Source organism: Cydia splendana, chromosome 3, assembly GCF_910591565.1.
Source record: "Cydia splendana chromosome 3, ilCydSple1.2, whole genome shotgun sequence".
In the NCBI taxonomy this organism is placed as follows: Eukaryota; Metazoa; Arthropoda; class Insecta; order Lepidoptera; family Tortricidae; genus Cydia; species Cydia splendana.
The window spans coordinates 10,921,902-10,939,764 of record NC_085962.1 but is presented as its reverse complement, the minus strand read 5'-3'; the positions used below and the strand labels follow the sequence as shown (position 1 = coordinate 10,939,764).

Genomic DNA, 17,863 nt, shown 5'->3' with positions numbered 1-17,863 from the left:
TATAATAAGAATAATCATAATAATACAAATTACAACTTACACTTACAAATAAAAATTAAAACTATAAATTTAAAAAAACAATCTGCTCCCTGCTGTTCCCGGTGCAAAGGTGCCCATGATGCTCGCAGCATTTCCACGCTGGATCACCACGGACACGGACAGCCTTATTATATTATTGGAATCAGAGAAAGAGATATCTGTTTCTCGCTCTCACTTATGGGTGCGACGCACCAACCGCACTCGGAGTAATTAACAATGGAGCCGCCATTAACAGGCGTTCCCCTCTGTCGAAAATAGGCGGCCAATGGTCAACCACGTGTCAACCATATGTATGGACTGACGTTTATCTGACATGACGTACCTATACATTTGATGTGCCCCTCCCCCGCAAAAAACGGCAGACTACTTTGTACCGAAAATTTTAGACATAGCGTCTCCGTTGGTTATATCCTCTAAGCAACCGCACCAACGTCGCAGTGCGGTGCGATAGTGTGTTATGGCTTTAAGGTCACTGTCGTGTACGCCCGTCTGACAGCTTACTACTGTTTGCACTATAGAGTTGTCTTGACGAAAAAAAAAATATATAGAGTTGCAGGGATGCCAACTTAGTGGTTTTATCACTAAATTTAGGGGGAAATAAACCAGCTACGGTTTTTTTAGAGTAGAAAAAGGCGGCATATTTGAAAAATGTAGGCGCGAAGGGATATCGTCTCATAGAAAATTTGAATTTTGCGCCTTCTCTACTGACAAGATTTGCTTGATCATCTATAACGTTCATATGTATGTATGATCACAAAAATGTCGAACCGGTTGAAAATCATAATAATGTACAAAATTCTGGAAAATGTATAAATAAAGAATTAATTAAACTTAGTGGGTTTTCCAAAATAATAGTACAGTTTTAGGGGTTTTTAAGTTGAGCTCTAGGGGTAAAAAAAAATTGGAGTTGGTAACCCTGTAGAGTTGTCACTTGTCAAGTTGTCAGTTTGCTGATGTTGAATACGGTGTCAACTGTGCACTCGATTCAGCTATTTATTTTCTCTAATAATTGTATTCGTGATTTTCTAAATAAAAGTATAGTTAATTTTTGTAAAAATTAGACGACATATTTTTCATAAAGTTTTAAGTGCTTGCAATAGCATTTTTAAGGTAGTATAATAAAGACCTTGAATTCGGAATTATAATTTTGTTACAAGATTGAAATTGTTTTTGTGAGTAAAAAAATCTTTATTAGATGATCAAACCGTAACTTCGTCGTAGATAAGTAGTAAAGGGACATCCCTTAGCCATCTCTAGTAGTTATTTATAATGGTGCTATAATGCTATAAAAGTCATTTGTTTTCACAGTCGACATTCATAGTAGCGTGGTCTCTCAGTAACCAAATGTGCTTTCCATGTTAAAGATATAAGATATTTACCATATCTTGGAAGTTTCCTGGTGACCATTTCCAGATGTCATTGGAAATCTAATCCCCCCTCTGGGTTTGGGGAGGGGTGGATGTAAAATAGTAGGATTACACATTTACCATTTTGTTACTCATTGATTTAGGGCACCTACTAGGGCTTGGTATCATTTTCGTGTAGACAGGATACAAAGATATCATTTTGTATGTGAAATTGTTGAGATTTTATACAGAAAAAAAATAGAAACATTCTAAATATGAAATCTCAAATTCCAAATTATTTATTTGTTAAACATAGGTAGGTACAACCAGTGGCGTAGCTAGGGGGGGGCGGCGGGGGCGGCCCGCCCCGGGTGTCGCCCATTTGGGGGGTGACACCCGACCGTGAAAATCAGTAGTGCCATCTATAAAAAATCGTAAAACTGTGGCAGATTGCACAACCGCCATTAAGGAAATAATATACAACATGCCCGCATGAGGAACCCGAGAGATTTTAACAGAATATTCCTGATCATATTTAAAGACTAAAATGTCCTATAAACTGTTTTGGAATTCGCCTAGCTTCATAGTCCAGTACCACCAGCATAGCAATGTACAAATTGCAGAACATTCCCAAAAAGCGGAAACGTTCTCGAGATTGTTCTCAGAACATTCCTGCAACATGGAAATTATTGTTCCGCCATCTTGGATTTTTTCAAAAAAAAATTTTTGTCATAGGAATCTAGAGGCCTCTATCTCCCGCCATGCCAAACCTCAGCGCGCTCGGACCAACTTGAAAAAATAAAAAAAAGTCGGCCATTTTTTAATGCAGGTTGTTTTGTCTCGGGGCCCTCTATGACATTTGGTCGAGCACCTCCCACCTATCACGCACCGATTAAAAGTTGCCATACAAAATAAAAGTGGCCAGTTTTCCCGCAATTGTAGCATTTTTCCAAAAAAAAATTTTTCATGGGTATTTAGAGGACTCCGAGATTCCGTGACCAAAATTTCAGCGCGCTAGGACAAACTTGAAAAAATTAAAAAAAAAGTCGGCCATATTGAAAAAACCATGGCGGCGTCAAAAACTGCCAGGGTCCCTCTATGACATTTGGTCGAGCACCCCCCACCTAGGTCTGACCGTTTGGCCGGGCCGTCATACATTTTTCTGACCGGAAGCGGTAGACCAAAAGTCGGAATTTTCTGGGGGTAAGGATACTACACCTAAACTATTGTGAATATTCATGGTATAAACTACGATAAATAAATAAATTCTCGTTCTCGAGAACATTCTCAAAAGTTACCGAAAAATTCTCATGTGGAAAGTTTCGCAACTTTGGAAAGTTTTTTTTTTAATTACATATGTGATTATTTCTGTAATTGACAAAAAAAAGTTAAAATTATTTTTGGGTGACAGTTTTACAAATTATAGCATTTACATTTTATGTACAAAAAAATCGAAAAACGAGAATATATCATGTGGAAAGTTTCGCAACTTTGGAAAGTTTTTTTTTTAATTATGTGATTATTTCTGTAATTGACAAAAAAAAGTTAAAATTATTTTTGGGTGACAGTTTTACAAATTTACATACATTTACATTTTATGTACAAAAAATCGAAAAACAATTTTATTTTGGCGAAATTGACGTAAATTCTTTTAGTATATTTTCCTTATTTTGGCCTCAGAAATGCATGGTTAAAATCTCTCGGGGTTCCTGGTATGTAACAATAATATGTTGGCGCCTCGTAGGTTTTTTTATTCAGAAAGGTTTTTTTTTATTATGTGATTATTTCTGTAATTGAGCAGCTATGTCACTGTTTCTAATTGGGTGACTCTGGACTATTTGAAATTCATAGTGAAATGGGATTTTACAGAATCTCTTTCAAATCGCGCACTTGGCAAAAAAAGTTTTTTTTTTTAACGTAAATTATTTGTATATCTTTCACGGGACAATGATGACTCGGACCTTTGGGAGGCATGCGCGGAGCCCAAGCCAACATGTAGATGCCCTTATGACACTTATGAAATGTGGGTTACACCGAGCGGATGCTGTCCTTGCCCGTGTCATAGAAGGCGCGCAGAGGCAACACCCGCCAGGGTGTGGACTATTGAGAGTTCATGGAATCTAAAATGAAAGCGATGGAGTAAATTGTGAGCTATGGAATATTAAACGTAATTTTATAATTGTAAAATATTAAACATATTTTACAATTTTGATTGAATTTTGGGGTGACACCCACAATTTCCGCCCCGGGTGCCACCCATGCTAGCTACGCCACTGGGTACAACAGTAGGTCTTAAAAATAACATCAAAATAACAACTTTTTGGATCCTAATTTAACAAAACACTTAACAGGGTTTAGTAAGACATCACAAACATAATATTATGTTCTTAGTTTTAGTTTTAGATAAAACTTTGTATAACATATGCTAGTTTTTAGATCTATAGTCATGACCCACTCATTCAACCACAGACAAATTTCATATAACTAAATACAGAACAGACAAGTATAATTATCATAATTCAGCCCAATTTAAGTAATGATTGTTAATTAAAGCTTTAGCATGAATCTAGGTCTGAATAATATTACTAAGTGAGAGACCTGTATAAATAGGCATAATGTTGAAAATTTTTCCTCTAAGGGTTGAAATGAACTTGAAACTTTGTATAAAAACATTTTTTTTTGAGTGAGGGATTGGAAGAAACTTCATAGAAACAATGGCTTTCTAGACTGTCAGAGAAATTACTGTTGTCAAATGATTAACCAAACTGCTATTTTTTGTGGCAATGTAGAATTACAACAACCAAACCAACATAAAAATCCTGCAAACAAAGTTTCGGGCAACATCTAGTTATAATGAAAAATAAATTGAAAATGGAAAGTAGAAATTATATTACATTTTAATTACCTACTTTAATTTACCATTAAGTACTTTAATTTACCATTAAGTACTTTAATTTATAAATAACATTAACAGTATTTTTTTTGTTACAGTTTACAAACATGAAACTACTGGATATAGTTGACATCCCAGAGTTGACACGGTCAAATGTGCATATTGGCAACAAACCCCTGCTGATTGATAAGATCAACAAACTTATCAGTGGTGGGCACAGGAAGCTGCAGATTGTGACAGACTTTGACCACACTCTCACCCGCCACAAAATGGATGATGGGACAGTTGTGCTTACCAGCTTTGGTAAATTTTCTAAATATATATAACAATAATAACAAATCCGAATTACACCTTGTTTCGTGCCTGCAATATGGCCACTTGGGCACCAAAATTTTTAAAGGAAAAAAAAATAAATAAATAAAAAAAAAATTTACAAGTTTACTCCGATTTATTATTATTTGTATGTCTATCCCATCACGGAACAATGGTGTTCCGGACCTTTGGAAGGCGTGCGCGGAGCCGAAGCCAACACGTAGAGGCCCTTTTGACACTTTAATGAAATGTAAGGGGTACACCGAGCGAAGGCTGCCCTTGCCCGTGTCATGGGATGCACGCAGAGGCAGCACCCACCAGGGTGTAAGGACTATTGAGAGTTGATGGAATCTAAAATGAACTAGGTTATTGGGTGAAAGCGATGGACTAAGAACTGAGCTATTATGGTATTATTATTTATTTATAGTCACACATGTACGTACCATGATTTATTGGTATTGGTATTACCTACCGGAGATAATTGTACGCCAACACTGAGGGCCTACCGCGAACATCTAAAATCGAAATATCGTTATCTGCCTCTATCGCTCGAATACACAATAACGACAGAGGGGCAGATAACGAGAATTTCGATGTTCATGGTTGGCTGGTGTAGATTATGAACATAATTCCAGGTATGTTTCGGGAATGCCCGTCCATTCCACAACACTATAAGGATGAATATACACGGCTGTCGGGCATTTATAAACCTATCGAAGCCGATCCCCACATGAACGTAGAAGAAAAGATTAAGCATATGATTGATTGGTACCATGCGGCTCATGACATACTCAAGTAAGTTGTTGAGTAAGGTGTCGAGTCACATAGTAGATACAAAAAAAAATGTTCTTCCTGTGACGCCAGTAACCCTTTATTCTTAAATACAGAACTCAAAAAGAAGTTCTGTATTTAAATAACCAAGTGTAATATGTACCTACGTATAGATCAAAAAGTGTTGTGAATATAACCGCTGTTTTCAAACGGCTTTCTGTCTCTCTGACCATAGGCGATAAGAAAGTAGCGAGGGGTGAGAATATTCTTTGCGGGCGATGAACATTGTTTCGTGACACATATATACCTTCAAACTTACGGTTCTTGCGCCTTGCGCCAGAAAATAGGTGATCGACAGTCGATCACCTTAATCACTGAGGCCAGAAAATAGGTGATAGACCAGACCAGACCGAACTATTAGTGGAAGCGCCCCTTTTCACTTACCTACTATGGCAGTTCGCGATTTATACGAGAAGTCATTGTACCTACATATATCTCTCGCATCCCTGTTTCAGAGGAGTCAAGTTGCCGCGGAACGAGCTAGTCGAGAGCGGGATGAAAATGAGAGATTGCTTCAGGTTGGTTATTTTATTTTTAATATATAATTTAGGAATCATAATATTCAATCATTTTGAGATGCCCACTTGTTTATATCAGATTATCAGATAAATTATTATAATATAAATTATAGAACTTGTTAGGTAATTAATGATAATCCGACTGACTTAAGAAGGTAACTGATTGCTAATAATATGTATGGAAACGGTTGCTTCTTAAATTGGTCGAGTAGATTTTACAACGCGGACTGGAGGCCCCGGCGCCCCGCCGCCCGCCTGCCGGGGCCCGGCCGGCCCGCCAGCGGCAGGGTCGTGGGGCGGCAGGCAGTATGACAGATTTTAGACCTTTACTAACTGTTTTAACAATTAAAATTTGATTAATATGAAAAACATCGTATGAAATAAATTGTGCCGCCATAGTACCATTGTGGTCGGGCGGGGGCAGGAACCTTAGCCCGACCACAACATGATGATAACGATAAAAAAAAATGATAAATGCACAAATTCATTACTTTTTAGGTGCTATTTAGTAGGTAGTAGGTACCAGAAATCCCATGAATTTGTTCCGTATAGTTTTCAAGTGGGACTTAATAATAGCACTTAAAGCTAAAAATTATGGATTTACGCAATCATTATTATCATGTCGTGGTCGAGTTAGGATCCATGATACAATAATTGGTACAAAAGTGCTTGCGCAAGAGTAGTGTACCTTGGCGTCTCACCTTGAGGGCATTATTCAGACACTCTTTAGACATTGCCACGTTTCTCTACTTTCTCTTTACATTACTTACAATGACCATGATAATATTTTATTAATCATAAGTGTGCTAACTCGCGCTACGAATACTAAAGTCATAAAGTGATGTTTATGTATTATGAAAGTTTATTGAAAATACTCTATTACTTTAAAGAGGTTCGATGTATTGCCCCTCATTTTGTCCGTTTTGTCATTAATAGTGACTGTACCTATTTTAAAAAATTATTGGCGCTCGCTCTGGGCTTTAAAGTTTTGCCGCCATTGCCCCCAAAATTGAGGGTCCCGCCGAGGGTTCTTGCAGCCCGCTGCCCCGGGCTCTAGCCCATTTAGGCTATAGCGTAACCCCTACGGTAATGGACAATAGTACATTATTGTCGAGGCTCGGAAGTAGCTACTTGCAGGCTGAGGATTCGTTTTAAACGGACGACCTTGGGAGTCCGTTTAATTGAATCCGAAGCCAGCAAGTAGCCTTCCAGCCGAGTCATATATAGTGCTTTTCTCAAAAATGGTGCAAGAAATATAAATATCATAGAAATATTTTACAAAAGCAACTTTCTTACGTATATATTTTCACAGAAAAAAGTAGAAACAATTGAAAAAATTAGCTTTGTCGCCTTTTTATTTTTTTAATAAAAAAATAGAAGTGTACTTTTCTGCCGAAAATACGCCAACCTATTTGAGACAGCTAAATAGTCGCGGTACTAATCATCTGTTTGGCTGTTTAATGGGCCTGTGCCTTCATTTGATATGGCCATTTCAACTTTTAAAAAGTTTGGAACTCGACAAATAATGGAATTTGTATGCAACATTGCAGTCCCAAAATCGAGACTGCAATGTTTTTAACTTTTTAATTTTTGACTGACCATAAACTACGCGCTTCGCAACCTATTTTTTAAACGGCAAAGTCGACTTTGCCGTCCATTTTTGAGAAAAATATATTAAGCATCTGAAGCTGCAATGGGGCTATTCATAAATTACGTCATTTCAAATTAGGGGGGGGGGGGGGTCTGGACATCGGATGATGGTAACATGACGTAGGAGGAAACGGGGTCATTCGAAGCATGATTTTTGGATGATTTTAGGGGGGGGAGGTCAAAAATCGATGACGTAATTTATGGACAGCCCCAATGTATATTTGGGGCATTATCTATGAAAAGGCACCTTATTGTCGATGGCGGTTACGCCGCACAGCGTCGCGCGGCATTGTATTTATATGGGAGCATCGTTAATAATGGCGTAAGCGCCATCGACAATAAGGCCCCTTTTCATAGATAACGTCACATTTGATTGGCTTTCAGGCTAGGAGTACAGAAGATGATGGCGTGGAGCTCGGAGCGCGCGGTGCCGGTACTGGTGTTCTCGGCCGGGCTCGGCGAGAGCGTCGTGGCCGCGCTGCGGGCCTCGCAGCTGCTGCTGCCCAACGTCAAGGTATGCTGCGACACCTTGATACTATGACCGGGTCGGTTGCAACGTTTTCTAAATTTTGTTGTATGGGAAGTTTCATAGTTTCCTGCCGAGTGACGTTAGGTGTTATCATAGAGAAATATAGTAAGAATAGAGTTCTCACTCCATACATCAGTTTTGGTACCAAAAAGACTATTATTTTCGTAGTCGACATCTAGCATCGAGTAGCGGAATTATCAGTACAGCTTCTTGATACTAGATGTCTCGTAAGTGGCGACTCACTAAAATTGTATTGTACAACAATTTAAAACTACTAATATTCATGGTATAATAATATACTCCGCCTGGTACTCTATTCCGAGATTCGCGTATGACCTAACTGACACGGGCCTACGTCATCATGCTGTTTACAGGTTCTCAAACTTTAAAATGTGGGAGAATTTTAACCAACGGTGAAAATTATTTTAACGGCATTAAATTTAAGTTATTCATGTAGAAACATAGTAAAATAAAACAAATCTAAGGTATTAAATTAAACTGTATTTATCTATACAAGACAAACGTTTGAAAAACTAATTCACAGTTACACATTAATTACCAAGCTTACTTAAGTTTGGAAAACACTGCGACTGCTGACACTGAGCGAGAAGGAAATAACAATTAACACGCGTTCGACAAGGATGACGGTCAGGGCATGAAGTTATCTAGATCCGAATTGTCAAATGTGACAGCGCTATCCTGTGTTGCCAGTAATGTAAACAGAATTACCCGAACGTCTGAAATTTCTTTCGTGAATCGGAAGATATTGCTAACGAATAATTAAAAATGACGTGTTATTGTAAAATTTAAGATAAAATACATATAAATGAAAATTATAAAATTATAAAGAAATATTTTAACTTATTAACCATAGGTATAATGTACCCATGTAACATGTTATGTTGAAATAAAGTGGCAATGTTATTGTGACGTAGGCCCGTGTCACTCTGGGAATAGAAGACCATGTTTTATTAGACCATGCTAATATTAAAACAGAAGGAGTTGAAAATAGAGTTCCGGTTAATCCGGTTATAATATTAGCTGAAAATTGTTTAGCATTAGACTTTTCAGTCGGTGCAACATCTTTTGTCGAGTAGCAGTACTGATAATTCCACTACTCGATGCTAGATGTCGACTATGAAAATAATAGTCTTTTTGGTACCAAAACTGATGTATGGAGTGAGCACTCTATGTATTTTTTTCTCTGTGGTGTTATTGAGTACTTTAATCTGTTGTCTATTTACGGTCTTAGGCATCCTCTACTATAGCATTTGGTACCAAATAACACATCTCTTTTTCGCAGGTGGTGTCAAATTTCCTCGCGACAGACGAGAACGACGCCATAATCGGCATAAAGGGTGAAGTTATTCACACGTACAACAAGAACGAGACAGCGATCAAGGGCACCGAGTACTACGACCTGGTGAAAGACAGAGACAACGTCATCCTGATGGGGGACAACATCGGCGACGCCGGCATGGCGGAAGGCATGGACCACTGCGACACAGTCATCAAGGTGAGTTCATCATCATGCCCACCCAGGATTGCGGGTTGGTCAAAGAGAGACAGATAACGTTATAATTAGGGATGCAACATCGGCGACGCGACGCCAACATGGCGTGGGGCATGGAATACTACCTAAAACGCGTATTATAATTTCGACACTATTTCCTTGACGATGAAGTTCAAATCATTGTGACGGGCGAGAGTTCATAATCTCTTTTAAAATAAGATAATATGCATATGACCTATCATCTCTCAAGATAGCGTTGTCTTTGTGGCGACAACGGTTCTCATAGTAATATTAATCCAGGGTTATTTCGCTTCTAATGTTTTTTATTTAATTTTTTGTGGTACCATCAACCCAAGACGATATCAAATTAATCTATGATATTTTGATTAATTGGTTTAAACATTTTTCTAAATGGGTAGTATGTTAAGTCATTACACGTAACAACAATCATTTCATCGCAAAAATAAATGTTGTATAATGTATAGAATAAGATGCACACATTTGGGTTGTAGTTATCAATGTAATATAGAAATATATTATTAAAATACTGTACTTAATACAAATTTAGTATATCTTGTTTTATTCGTTTTGCGATGAAATGTCCGAGCAAACATTCATATATTGTGACTTGTGACTTTCAAGTCCAATCACGAACATTACTCTCAACTCGCCTAAAAGCCTATCGAAATAACTTGAATACTGAAATTTCAGGTAGGCTTCCTCGGCCACGGCGCCGACAACCTGCCCAACTACCTCAAACACTTCGACATCGTGCTCGTCGACGAGCACTCCGTCGATCTAGTCAACGCCATTTTGAAACACGTGCTGTGATTATGTTCATTTGTCGGGGGACTAGGGAATGTACGGGTGTTGTGCATAATTATTTTCCATCGTATTTTCACTGAAACGTGTCTTGCTATTTCAGTCAGTGTCGGTACATAAAGTACTGAAGTTCATTGATATAGCATGACAAATACGAACGATTCCGAGGAAATACATTGATAAACAATTACTACATCTGTAATGTAACGCTGGATTCTTATTAACAAAGTTTTCGATTAAGGCAGCAAGTTTTGTTTAAAGAAGCCACATATATGCTTTCGCTAGTCGAAATAGATTATTGTTATATATTTTTGTCCATGAGTTTTTTGGGGTTAGTCCCGTGTGTTCTCTATTTGTTATATTGACATTAATTACCATTGTATTATAATTATTATTTAGAACAAACGGGATTAATATTTGTTTTGTTTTTGTTAAAAATATGTAAGATATATTTTATTATCAATTGTTTGTGTACAAATGTTGTTCCTCATTATATTAGAAACATTTCGTGTTTATATTTAATATTTCTCCATTGTGATTAGATGTGCAGTAGCGTCATGTATCTAGAACTATACACATATATTGAGATGCATAATAGGACATTACGATACTAGTGCGAATAGGAAAAAAAAAAACATAGCCACAAACGAATACTGAACCTCCTCCTTCTATGAAATTGAAGTCGGTTAAAAATAGGAAAATAGCAACGAGTGGCGATATATTAAAACACAACCGAAGGGAGTGTTTTAAATTGACACGAGTTGCGAATTACCTATTCGCACATGTATAGTAAGTACAACGTTTTACAGTACAAATGGCCTTTTAAATTTTCGACATAGTATCGTAATGTACTAATTATCGCACTGGTGTAGTCCATATGTACTGTTAACGGTTGCTGCACAAAAAATAAAGTCGCTATTTGTGAGACTGCGATAACCGAATCGAAATACTTCACACAGCGTGAGTTTTGTGTGTGTTATGTTATAATATTGTACAACATGCCCCGGAGGAACCGGGATGATTTTAACAACGTATTCCTGATTATATTTGGAGACTAAAATGTCGCACAAAGTTTTCTGTTCTAGGCCTACTTTCAGAGGTCGATAACATTTTTTGATCATGATCATTGCAAAACGCTTGTAGTGTGTCACTATGTTGACTAGTTTAGTTTGTTTATCGTTATTGACATCAAAGTGACAAGGAAAAATTGGTCCTTACAATAAAAAATCTTTACGAGTTCATTTTAAGTGATAGTTTTAACAATCAATTATTTTGGTCTCGTGAAAGCGTGGTTAAAATCCTCCGGGTTCCAGGCACACCGGGTTTCTTACCCACAGGGTGAGGTAACAATGGAACCTTGGCTCAAATTGCGAGTATAAAGTGTATAGAAAGTAGTAGCGAAACAGTAAAAAGCCCGCATCTTTACTCTGCTGGCTTTATTTATGTATAGAGAGTAAAAGCTCAGACATACGGGGCGATAAATTAAGTTACATTGTCAACTAATGAGGTACAAACAGCATTACTTCTACCTGTACATCGGTGAACCTTATTGCAAAAGGCTTAAGGTCCACCGATGTACAGTTAACAGTGGGCGATGGTACAGCCAGTTCAACCGATCGATCTAATACCTACCGCAATGTAACGAAATTCGCTTATGAGTTCTCGCACCATCTAAATGAGCTTTTAAGCGGTGGTATTTCCGATACGTGGTATAACCATCTCACACAGAAAAACCAAAGGAGGAGAAGGCGCGCGCGTCTCCTCTGTTCTCAAATATATGAAGGATATTGGGCGTAAATTTTGACTGACATTTACCTGCCAAAACCGTCCCCAATAATATAGTTTTGGGTCTGTGTCGACTGTCAGTGAAAATAATATAGTCTTTCACCAAACACTCTTGGACACAGGAAGGAAAAATCTTTGTATCACTGACTCTTCTGATCAAACCTCTTTTGTAAAAAGAAATCTAGTATCACTGACTCTTCTGATCAAACCTCTTTTGTAAAAAAAAATCTAGTGTAAGTTTTTGAAAAATGTACAAACTAAATTTTTTGTATGAATTTATGCATAAAAGACGCCTCTAAGACAAAAAAGTTTAGGTAGGTACCTATACTATTGCCTGATAGTATGTCCTCGAGCAAATACAGTAGAATACAATTAACAGTTTTGTTATTAGCCAATAGTCGCACATGTAGGTTGAATTATATGCAATTTACCAAATTGTATAGATAGTAAAAAAATCTCGAGATTATAGAGATAATCTGAAATGACTAATAAAACAACTGATATATTAAATAATTTGTTATTTTTATTTAATAAAACAACACATCAATATGTATTTCCAAGTCATCGTGGCTTGCGCCAGCACGCGTGGCGCCCCCTAGTTTAATTTAGAACGATATCACAAAAAACATAAATGCATTTGAAATACAATACAATAAACTAGTCAAGGAAAAAATTTACTTAGGTCAAATTAAACTCTTAAGCTATGTCAGAAAAACAGTGCCATGACATAATGCATTTGTATTTATTTGAGAAAACCATCTTTATACTACATAGGTACCTACTCTTGACTGTATAGTCTGTAAATATAAACATAATATCCAAAGATAAGCTTGATAATTCTCCAATTAAAATTAATAGAATAATGCTTGGTAATACTATATTTCGTTGATAATGGACTAGCTAGTAATTAATAAATTAAAGTAAAATTAAATATTTTTGTCTTGCTTTTTTCACGTGCTCATAACTATAGTTAAGAGAAATGGAAGTGTGTCTATGCTCTTGCTTGCACGTTTCATTTTGAAATAAAATATTATTATTCCTGTAGGTACAGTATGAGAACACAAGTAACCTGAATGTATCAGACAATGTTTATAATTTTTGCCATCATTTTGTAATTATCAGATCCGAAGCAGGCTAAACGCACATGTTAATGCAATAATATGACGTTATTATTTTTTCTAATCGTTTATCTAGTAAACTCATATTTTGTATTAACAGACAACGCGTTATCTCAAAGCTGCATCCTATTTATACTCTTATTACAAACAATCTCATTCCGATCCATATGGCAAGAAAGTCAAAAGTATATGAGAAATTTCGCATCTCACAAAATGACTGGAAAATACATGATTTATTTCTAATACCTATTAGTAATTTAACTGAACAAATTAAAAGCTCTAGATAAACAACAGTCTTAGTACATACAAGTTATTTACACAAAGTTTTTTTTTATATAAAAATATCCTACTGTACATAATATAACAATAACTATTAATGTAGAAATATAAATTGTCTCTATGTACACAACTAGAAACAGTATTAAAAATAGTCAAATCTTGTAGGAATCATTATGTTTAGAATACGCATAATGGAGCGGTCGAGAAATACGAGCTCGGAACAAAGGCGGGGCAAGACGCGGTACCGATTGGAATGTTATAATACGTCCCCTGGATACATCCAGAGTGTATTTCCCGCCACATCAGGTTCGGTGGACAGATGGCAGCACCATCCAGTTGCAGACGCGCTGCGTGGCGCTAGAAACGTTCTACCTGAACATATCCCCCACGCGAGGCGTGCGTAACTGTTGCGTAACTTAGGGTGGTATTCCACCTGTCTAATTTCTTTTCACATCACCTATTCGGAAAAGGGCTTTCTCTTCCCCGCTAGGAGGGATCAAAGTGGCACTTTTCCTCCCTGCTAAGGGGGATCAACGTGGCACTTTTCTGTTCTAGGACACTGTTTTTGTCATTTTTTGCATTCTTTTTTTAGCTTGAAATATATTTTGAAACATAATAACTGTGTCAACACTAAGATTTTTTTTATTTTCCTCATAGTTGATGTGAAAAGCAGTATGTGTCACACGGTATCAAAATTATTTCGTCTTGGGCGTTAACACTTGAATCCCTCATTACGCTCAGGATTGTACTTTAGAAACCCTCACTACGTTCGGGATTCTATTGTAGAATCCATCGCTTCATTCAGGATCCAATGTACGCCCTTGACGGAAATATATCATTTTGATCCCTTGTAACACAAACTACTAATGTCCAATGTGTATTTTGTCACATTGTGCTTAATGAGAGAGTGAGACGCAATCACATTGGACCAAGATATTGGACAGATGGAATACCACCCTTAGTGATTTAGAAAATATAACCTTACACTGCCCATTTAAAGTTGTATTTTGCTTGTGAACAATCGTGGCGGTGATTTCCACGTTCGGCTACACGCAAACTTAAAACTTTAACATTTTTATGATTAGGGCGCATAATGACCCAGTTGCAAAATGACTCCCTATCCCTTTTGCTAAACATCCCATCCATAACGTTTAAAGGAATGTTTTGCGAAAATCGAGACATTTTTGAATAGGACTAAAAGCGATATGGATTTACAATTCGGGCATATAGCGCATGAGACTTAATATCGCAAAGGAATATTTTACTACTTCTACTGATATATATACTTCTAGGCAAAGTTTTCAACTGCGAAGTTTTCCACATGTGTCAAAAACAACATTCTTTAATATAGAAGAGATAATTGAGTTTCAAAAAAAATCGAGACTTAATTAATTCTTGTGAAAATTTCTGAGAACTTTTACAACTATATTGAAAAAAAAAATCATAACAGTAACTACCGACCAGTAGATTAACTGGGAACATAGAGGTATCATTAGACAATTTTTTTTTACCTATGAACTAATCTGGCTAGTTAAAAATTTACCCTATTAACAGGCTGGTAGATCCCATATAATGGGGGAATATTTCCTTTGTCTAATGTTATCCCTCCTGTCCCCAGTTATCCCACTGGACGGTATACGCCCTAACCATTCAAATTGCCTTAACAATCACTAAGCCTAACGATTCGGCGCACTTTAAGTGAAGTTCATAAGACCCAATAAGGGGACAGTCTGGGGCAAGGCAGCGTCTCCGCTAGAAATCGTCAGGAAGCCAACAATCTCACACTACGCTACGGAACATGGCCGCAGTCGCAATAAATATCTAACTATGAACACAAAATATAGCCACGGGTAACTTTCGCGAGCGGTTTAGCCTCTGAGGTTTAATATTAAATGTTGTCTTGTCATTAAAAGATTATATGAAAAACTGTTTATAATAGCATGTATAACTATGCTATTTAATAAGATCTGCGAAAATTGCCCGTCGATATGCTAACGCATCACTCACACACCGATCACCTACGTATCTCTCTCATGTCAAGTTACGGCGGACATAGCTACTTACCTACGAGTAAATACTTGGTCAAGCGTATGCAAAATTGCACATTAAAACTACCTACTAATAAATACGAGAATTTCTCAAATTATTATAAAAGTGGACAAGATAAGAGTCGTATGAAACTAAAGGATCTTTAATGCTTCTAGAATAATTATATAACGAAGTTAAGAAAATATTAAGAATTATAGGTACCTACCAACTGGTTCTAAAAACTTCATTTTAAGAATAAATGATAAGTACATTTTCAGGATAAAAGTGGCCGAAAACATGCGGCGGCAGTAGGAAATTTAGTAAGAGAGATCCCTTCATGTGAATGGCCTGGCCTGTTAGATCCCACGAAAGTGCCTAGTGCCGTCACGCTCAACATACTTAAATACGAATAAATTTAAAAATAAACAAAATTAACATAGTATTTTCATTGACGCTTTGGAATTTTGAACAAAGAAAATTCAACCTTAAATCATATTTATTATCGGTTTTTGATTTATATTGCAATGTAGCTTTTCTTATTTGGCGGGATTTAAAAGGGTAAAAAATAACTTTGGCCTGTCTTATGACGTGACTTGTCAAACCATATTTTCATCCTTAACATTGGGGAACTCATAGTGATTGTTTTGTCTGTATTATTCGATTAGTTGGGACTTACGGCTTGATTCTAATTTCAATAAACGTCAAAAATTTGATCTCGATACGTTTCTTCGAACAAAAACGTCACTTTTGACACGGACAGATCCGATCCATATCATATCGAGAGACGTTTATTAAAATTAGAATCAGACCGATAGTGGGATTGAAATGTAAGCAAGATTTGATATTGATACCTAAGTAGTACTTACGTAGGTACATATCCCATTTATAAGTTACTTAAACTTGACCTCACCAAATGTTAATATTTTTCCCTTTTTTGTTGTGGGACGTACCACATTACAATCTATTAATTGTACATATATACACACAATGAAAAAGTTAATATATAGGGAAGCCAACTTCGGTAACTCATAGTTGGTTTAAAAGTAGAAATGGTACCGGTTGTGCCTTTCACTTTAAAAATAAGAGGGAAATTGCTTTTGACGTTTTTGATATGAAGGTTCGATTTGAGTGATGCTTGATGCTTAACTAATGATTATTTTACCTCATTTCCTCGCATGTTTAGAGAAAAGCACTATATATGCCTCGGCAGGAATTGCAATTCGACCGATAAAATCGAACTCATCTACAAATTGCCGTTTCCCGGCATCAGCAATAATGTACTAATATCGGCGCGAAGTATAATTACCTACATGTTTAACTTCTTGATTTAAGGGTGGTATTCCACCTATCCAATTTCTTTTTCCAATGTGTATTGCGTCTCACATTTTGCTTTCATGAGAGAGTGAGACACACTGACATTGGACAAAGAAATTGGACAAGTGGAATACCACCCTAAGCCACTAGATGGGGACCCAATAGCGACAGTAGCCCAATAGTGATAGCGTGAACTGTACTATAGGTGGCGGCGCCTGCTTATCACTACACCGTATAAAACAAAGTCCTCCGCCGCGACTGTCTGTTTGTGTGTTTGTTTGTATGTTCGCGATAAACTCAAAAACTACTGAACGGATTTTCATGCAGTTTTCACCTATCAATAGAGTGATTCTTGAGGAAGGCTTAGGTCTATAATTTGTTAACCCGTGCGAAGCCGGGGCGGGTCGCTAGTAATTTATAATTACAATCGCGGTCACGAGGTGGTCGACCTTCCAACGGACACGGTCCCTTTCGTACATTCGCAATAGAAACAAATGAGTCTCAAAACAAAACCTACTTTTTGGCTACTACCGCTACTGACGCTAATGAGACATAAGTACATCAGCGTTATACATTACGTAAGAAACAAGTCCACATAGTTAAGTGTGGCTACAGTAGGTCTACTGCCAACGTCGAGAGAGATTCACTATGTCAGCTACAAAATACCCTCCAAAGACCCCCGAAGGTCCGACTAGCCGCTTCGACGGGTCCGCTCAGACATCCCAATAACTATGAAGACTCAAAGCTATGAAAATTGGTCAGTTTGACTATTGTCACAATTATTTCAGTTCACGTTTATTATTACCTAGAGCGTATAGAGAACTTAAAGTATGGTAGAAGTATCAAAACTGTTTGGAATTGTGACGCTCGCTTAGCACGCCTTATG

The 17,863-nt window shown here is 37.1% G+C and overlaps 1 protein-coding gene and 1 long non-coding RNA gene across 3 annotated transcripts; one reads left to right on the top strand and one right to left on the bottom strand.

Moving 5' to 3' along the window:
- Positions 1 to 990: 990 nt before the first annotated feature.
- LOC134806873 (7-methylguanosine phosphate-specific 5'-nucleotidase) lies at positions 991 to 10,629 on the top strand. 2 transcript variants are annotated; one of them, XM_063780288.1, is made up of 7 exons: positions 991 to 1,149; positions 4,377 to 4,581; positions 5,226 to 5,385; positions 5,877 to 5,939; positions 7,974 to 8,103; positions 9,422 to 9,634; positions 10,343 to 10,629. In XM_063780288.1, exons 2-7 carry the CDS (start codon positions 4,386 to 4,388, stop codon positions 10,460 to 10,462), a joined length of 882 nt encoding a protein of 293 aa, XP_063636358.1. In that variant the 5' UTR covers positions 991 to 1,149; positions 4,377 to 4,385; the 3' UTR covers positions 10,463 to 10,629. The 2 variants fall into 2 exon arrangements, with proteins under 2 accessions (XP_063636358.1, XP_063636357.1); XM_063780287.1 differs by having other exon boundaries at positions 991 to 1,211.
- Positions 10,363 to 17,007, bottom strand: LOC134789396 (uncharacterized). The gene is made up of 3 exons (XR_010144042.1): positions 12,448 to 17,007; positions 10,648 to 12,400; positions 10,363 to 10,483 (listed from the first exon to the last, which is right to left on the bottom strand). It is a non-coding gene; the product is annotated as an uncharacterized LOC134789396 (long non-coding RNA).
- Between the last annotated feature and the right edge of the window lie 856 nt (positions 17,008 to 17,863).

Bases quoted from the DNA above. Each gene is read 5' to 3' on its own strand.
- LOC134806873 (XM_063780288.1), top strand. From the start codon at position 4,386: ATGAAACTACTGGATATAGTTGACATCCCAGAGTTGACACGGTCAAAT. The intron at 5,386-5,876 runs GTAAGTTGTTGA...TCCCTGTTTCAG, and splicing joins GCGGCTCATGACATACTCAA to AGGAGTCAAGTTGCCGCGGA. The intron at 9,635-10,342 runs GTGAGTTCATCA...CTGAAATTTCAG, and splicing joins ACTGCGACACAGTCATCAAG to GTAGGCTTCCTCGGCCACGG.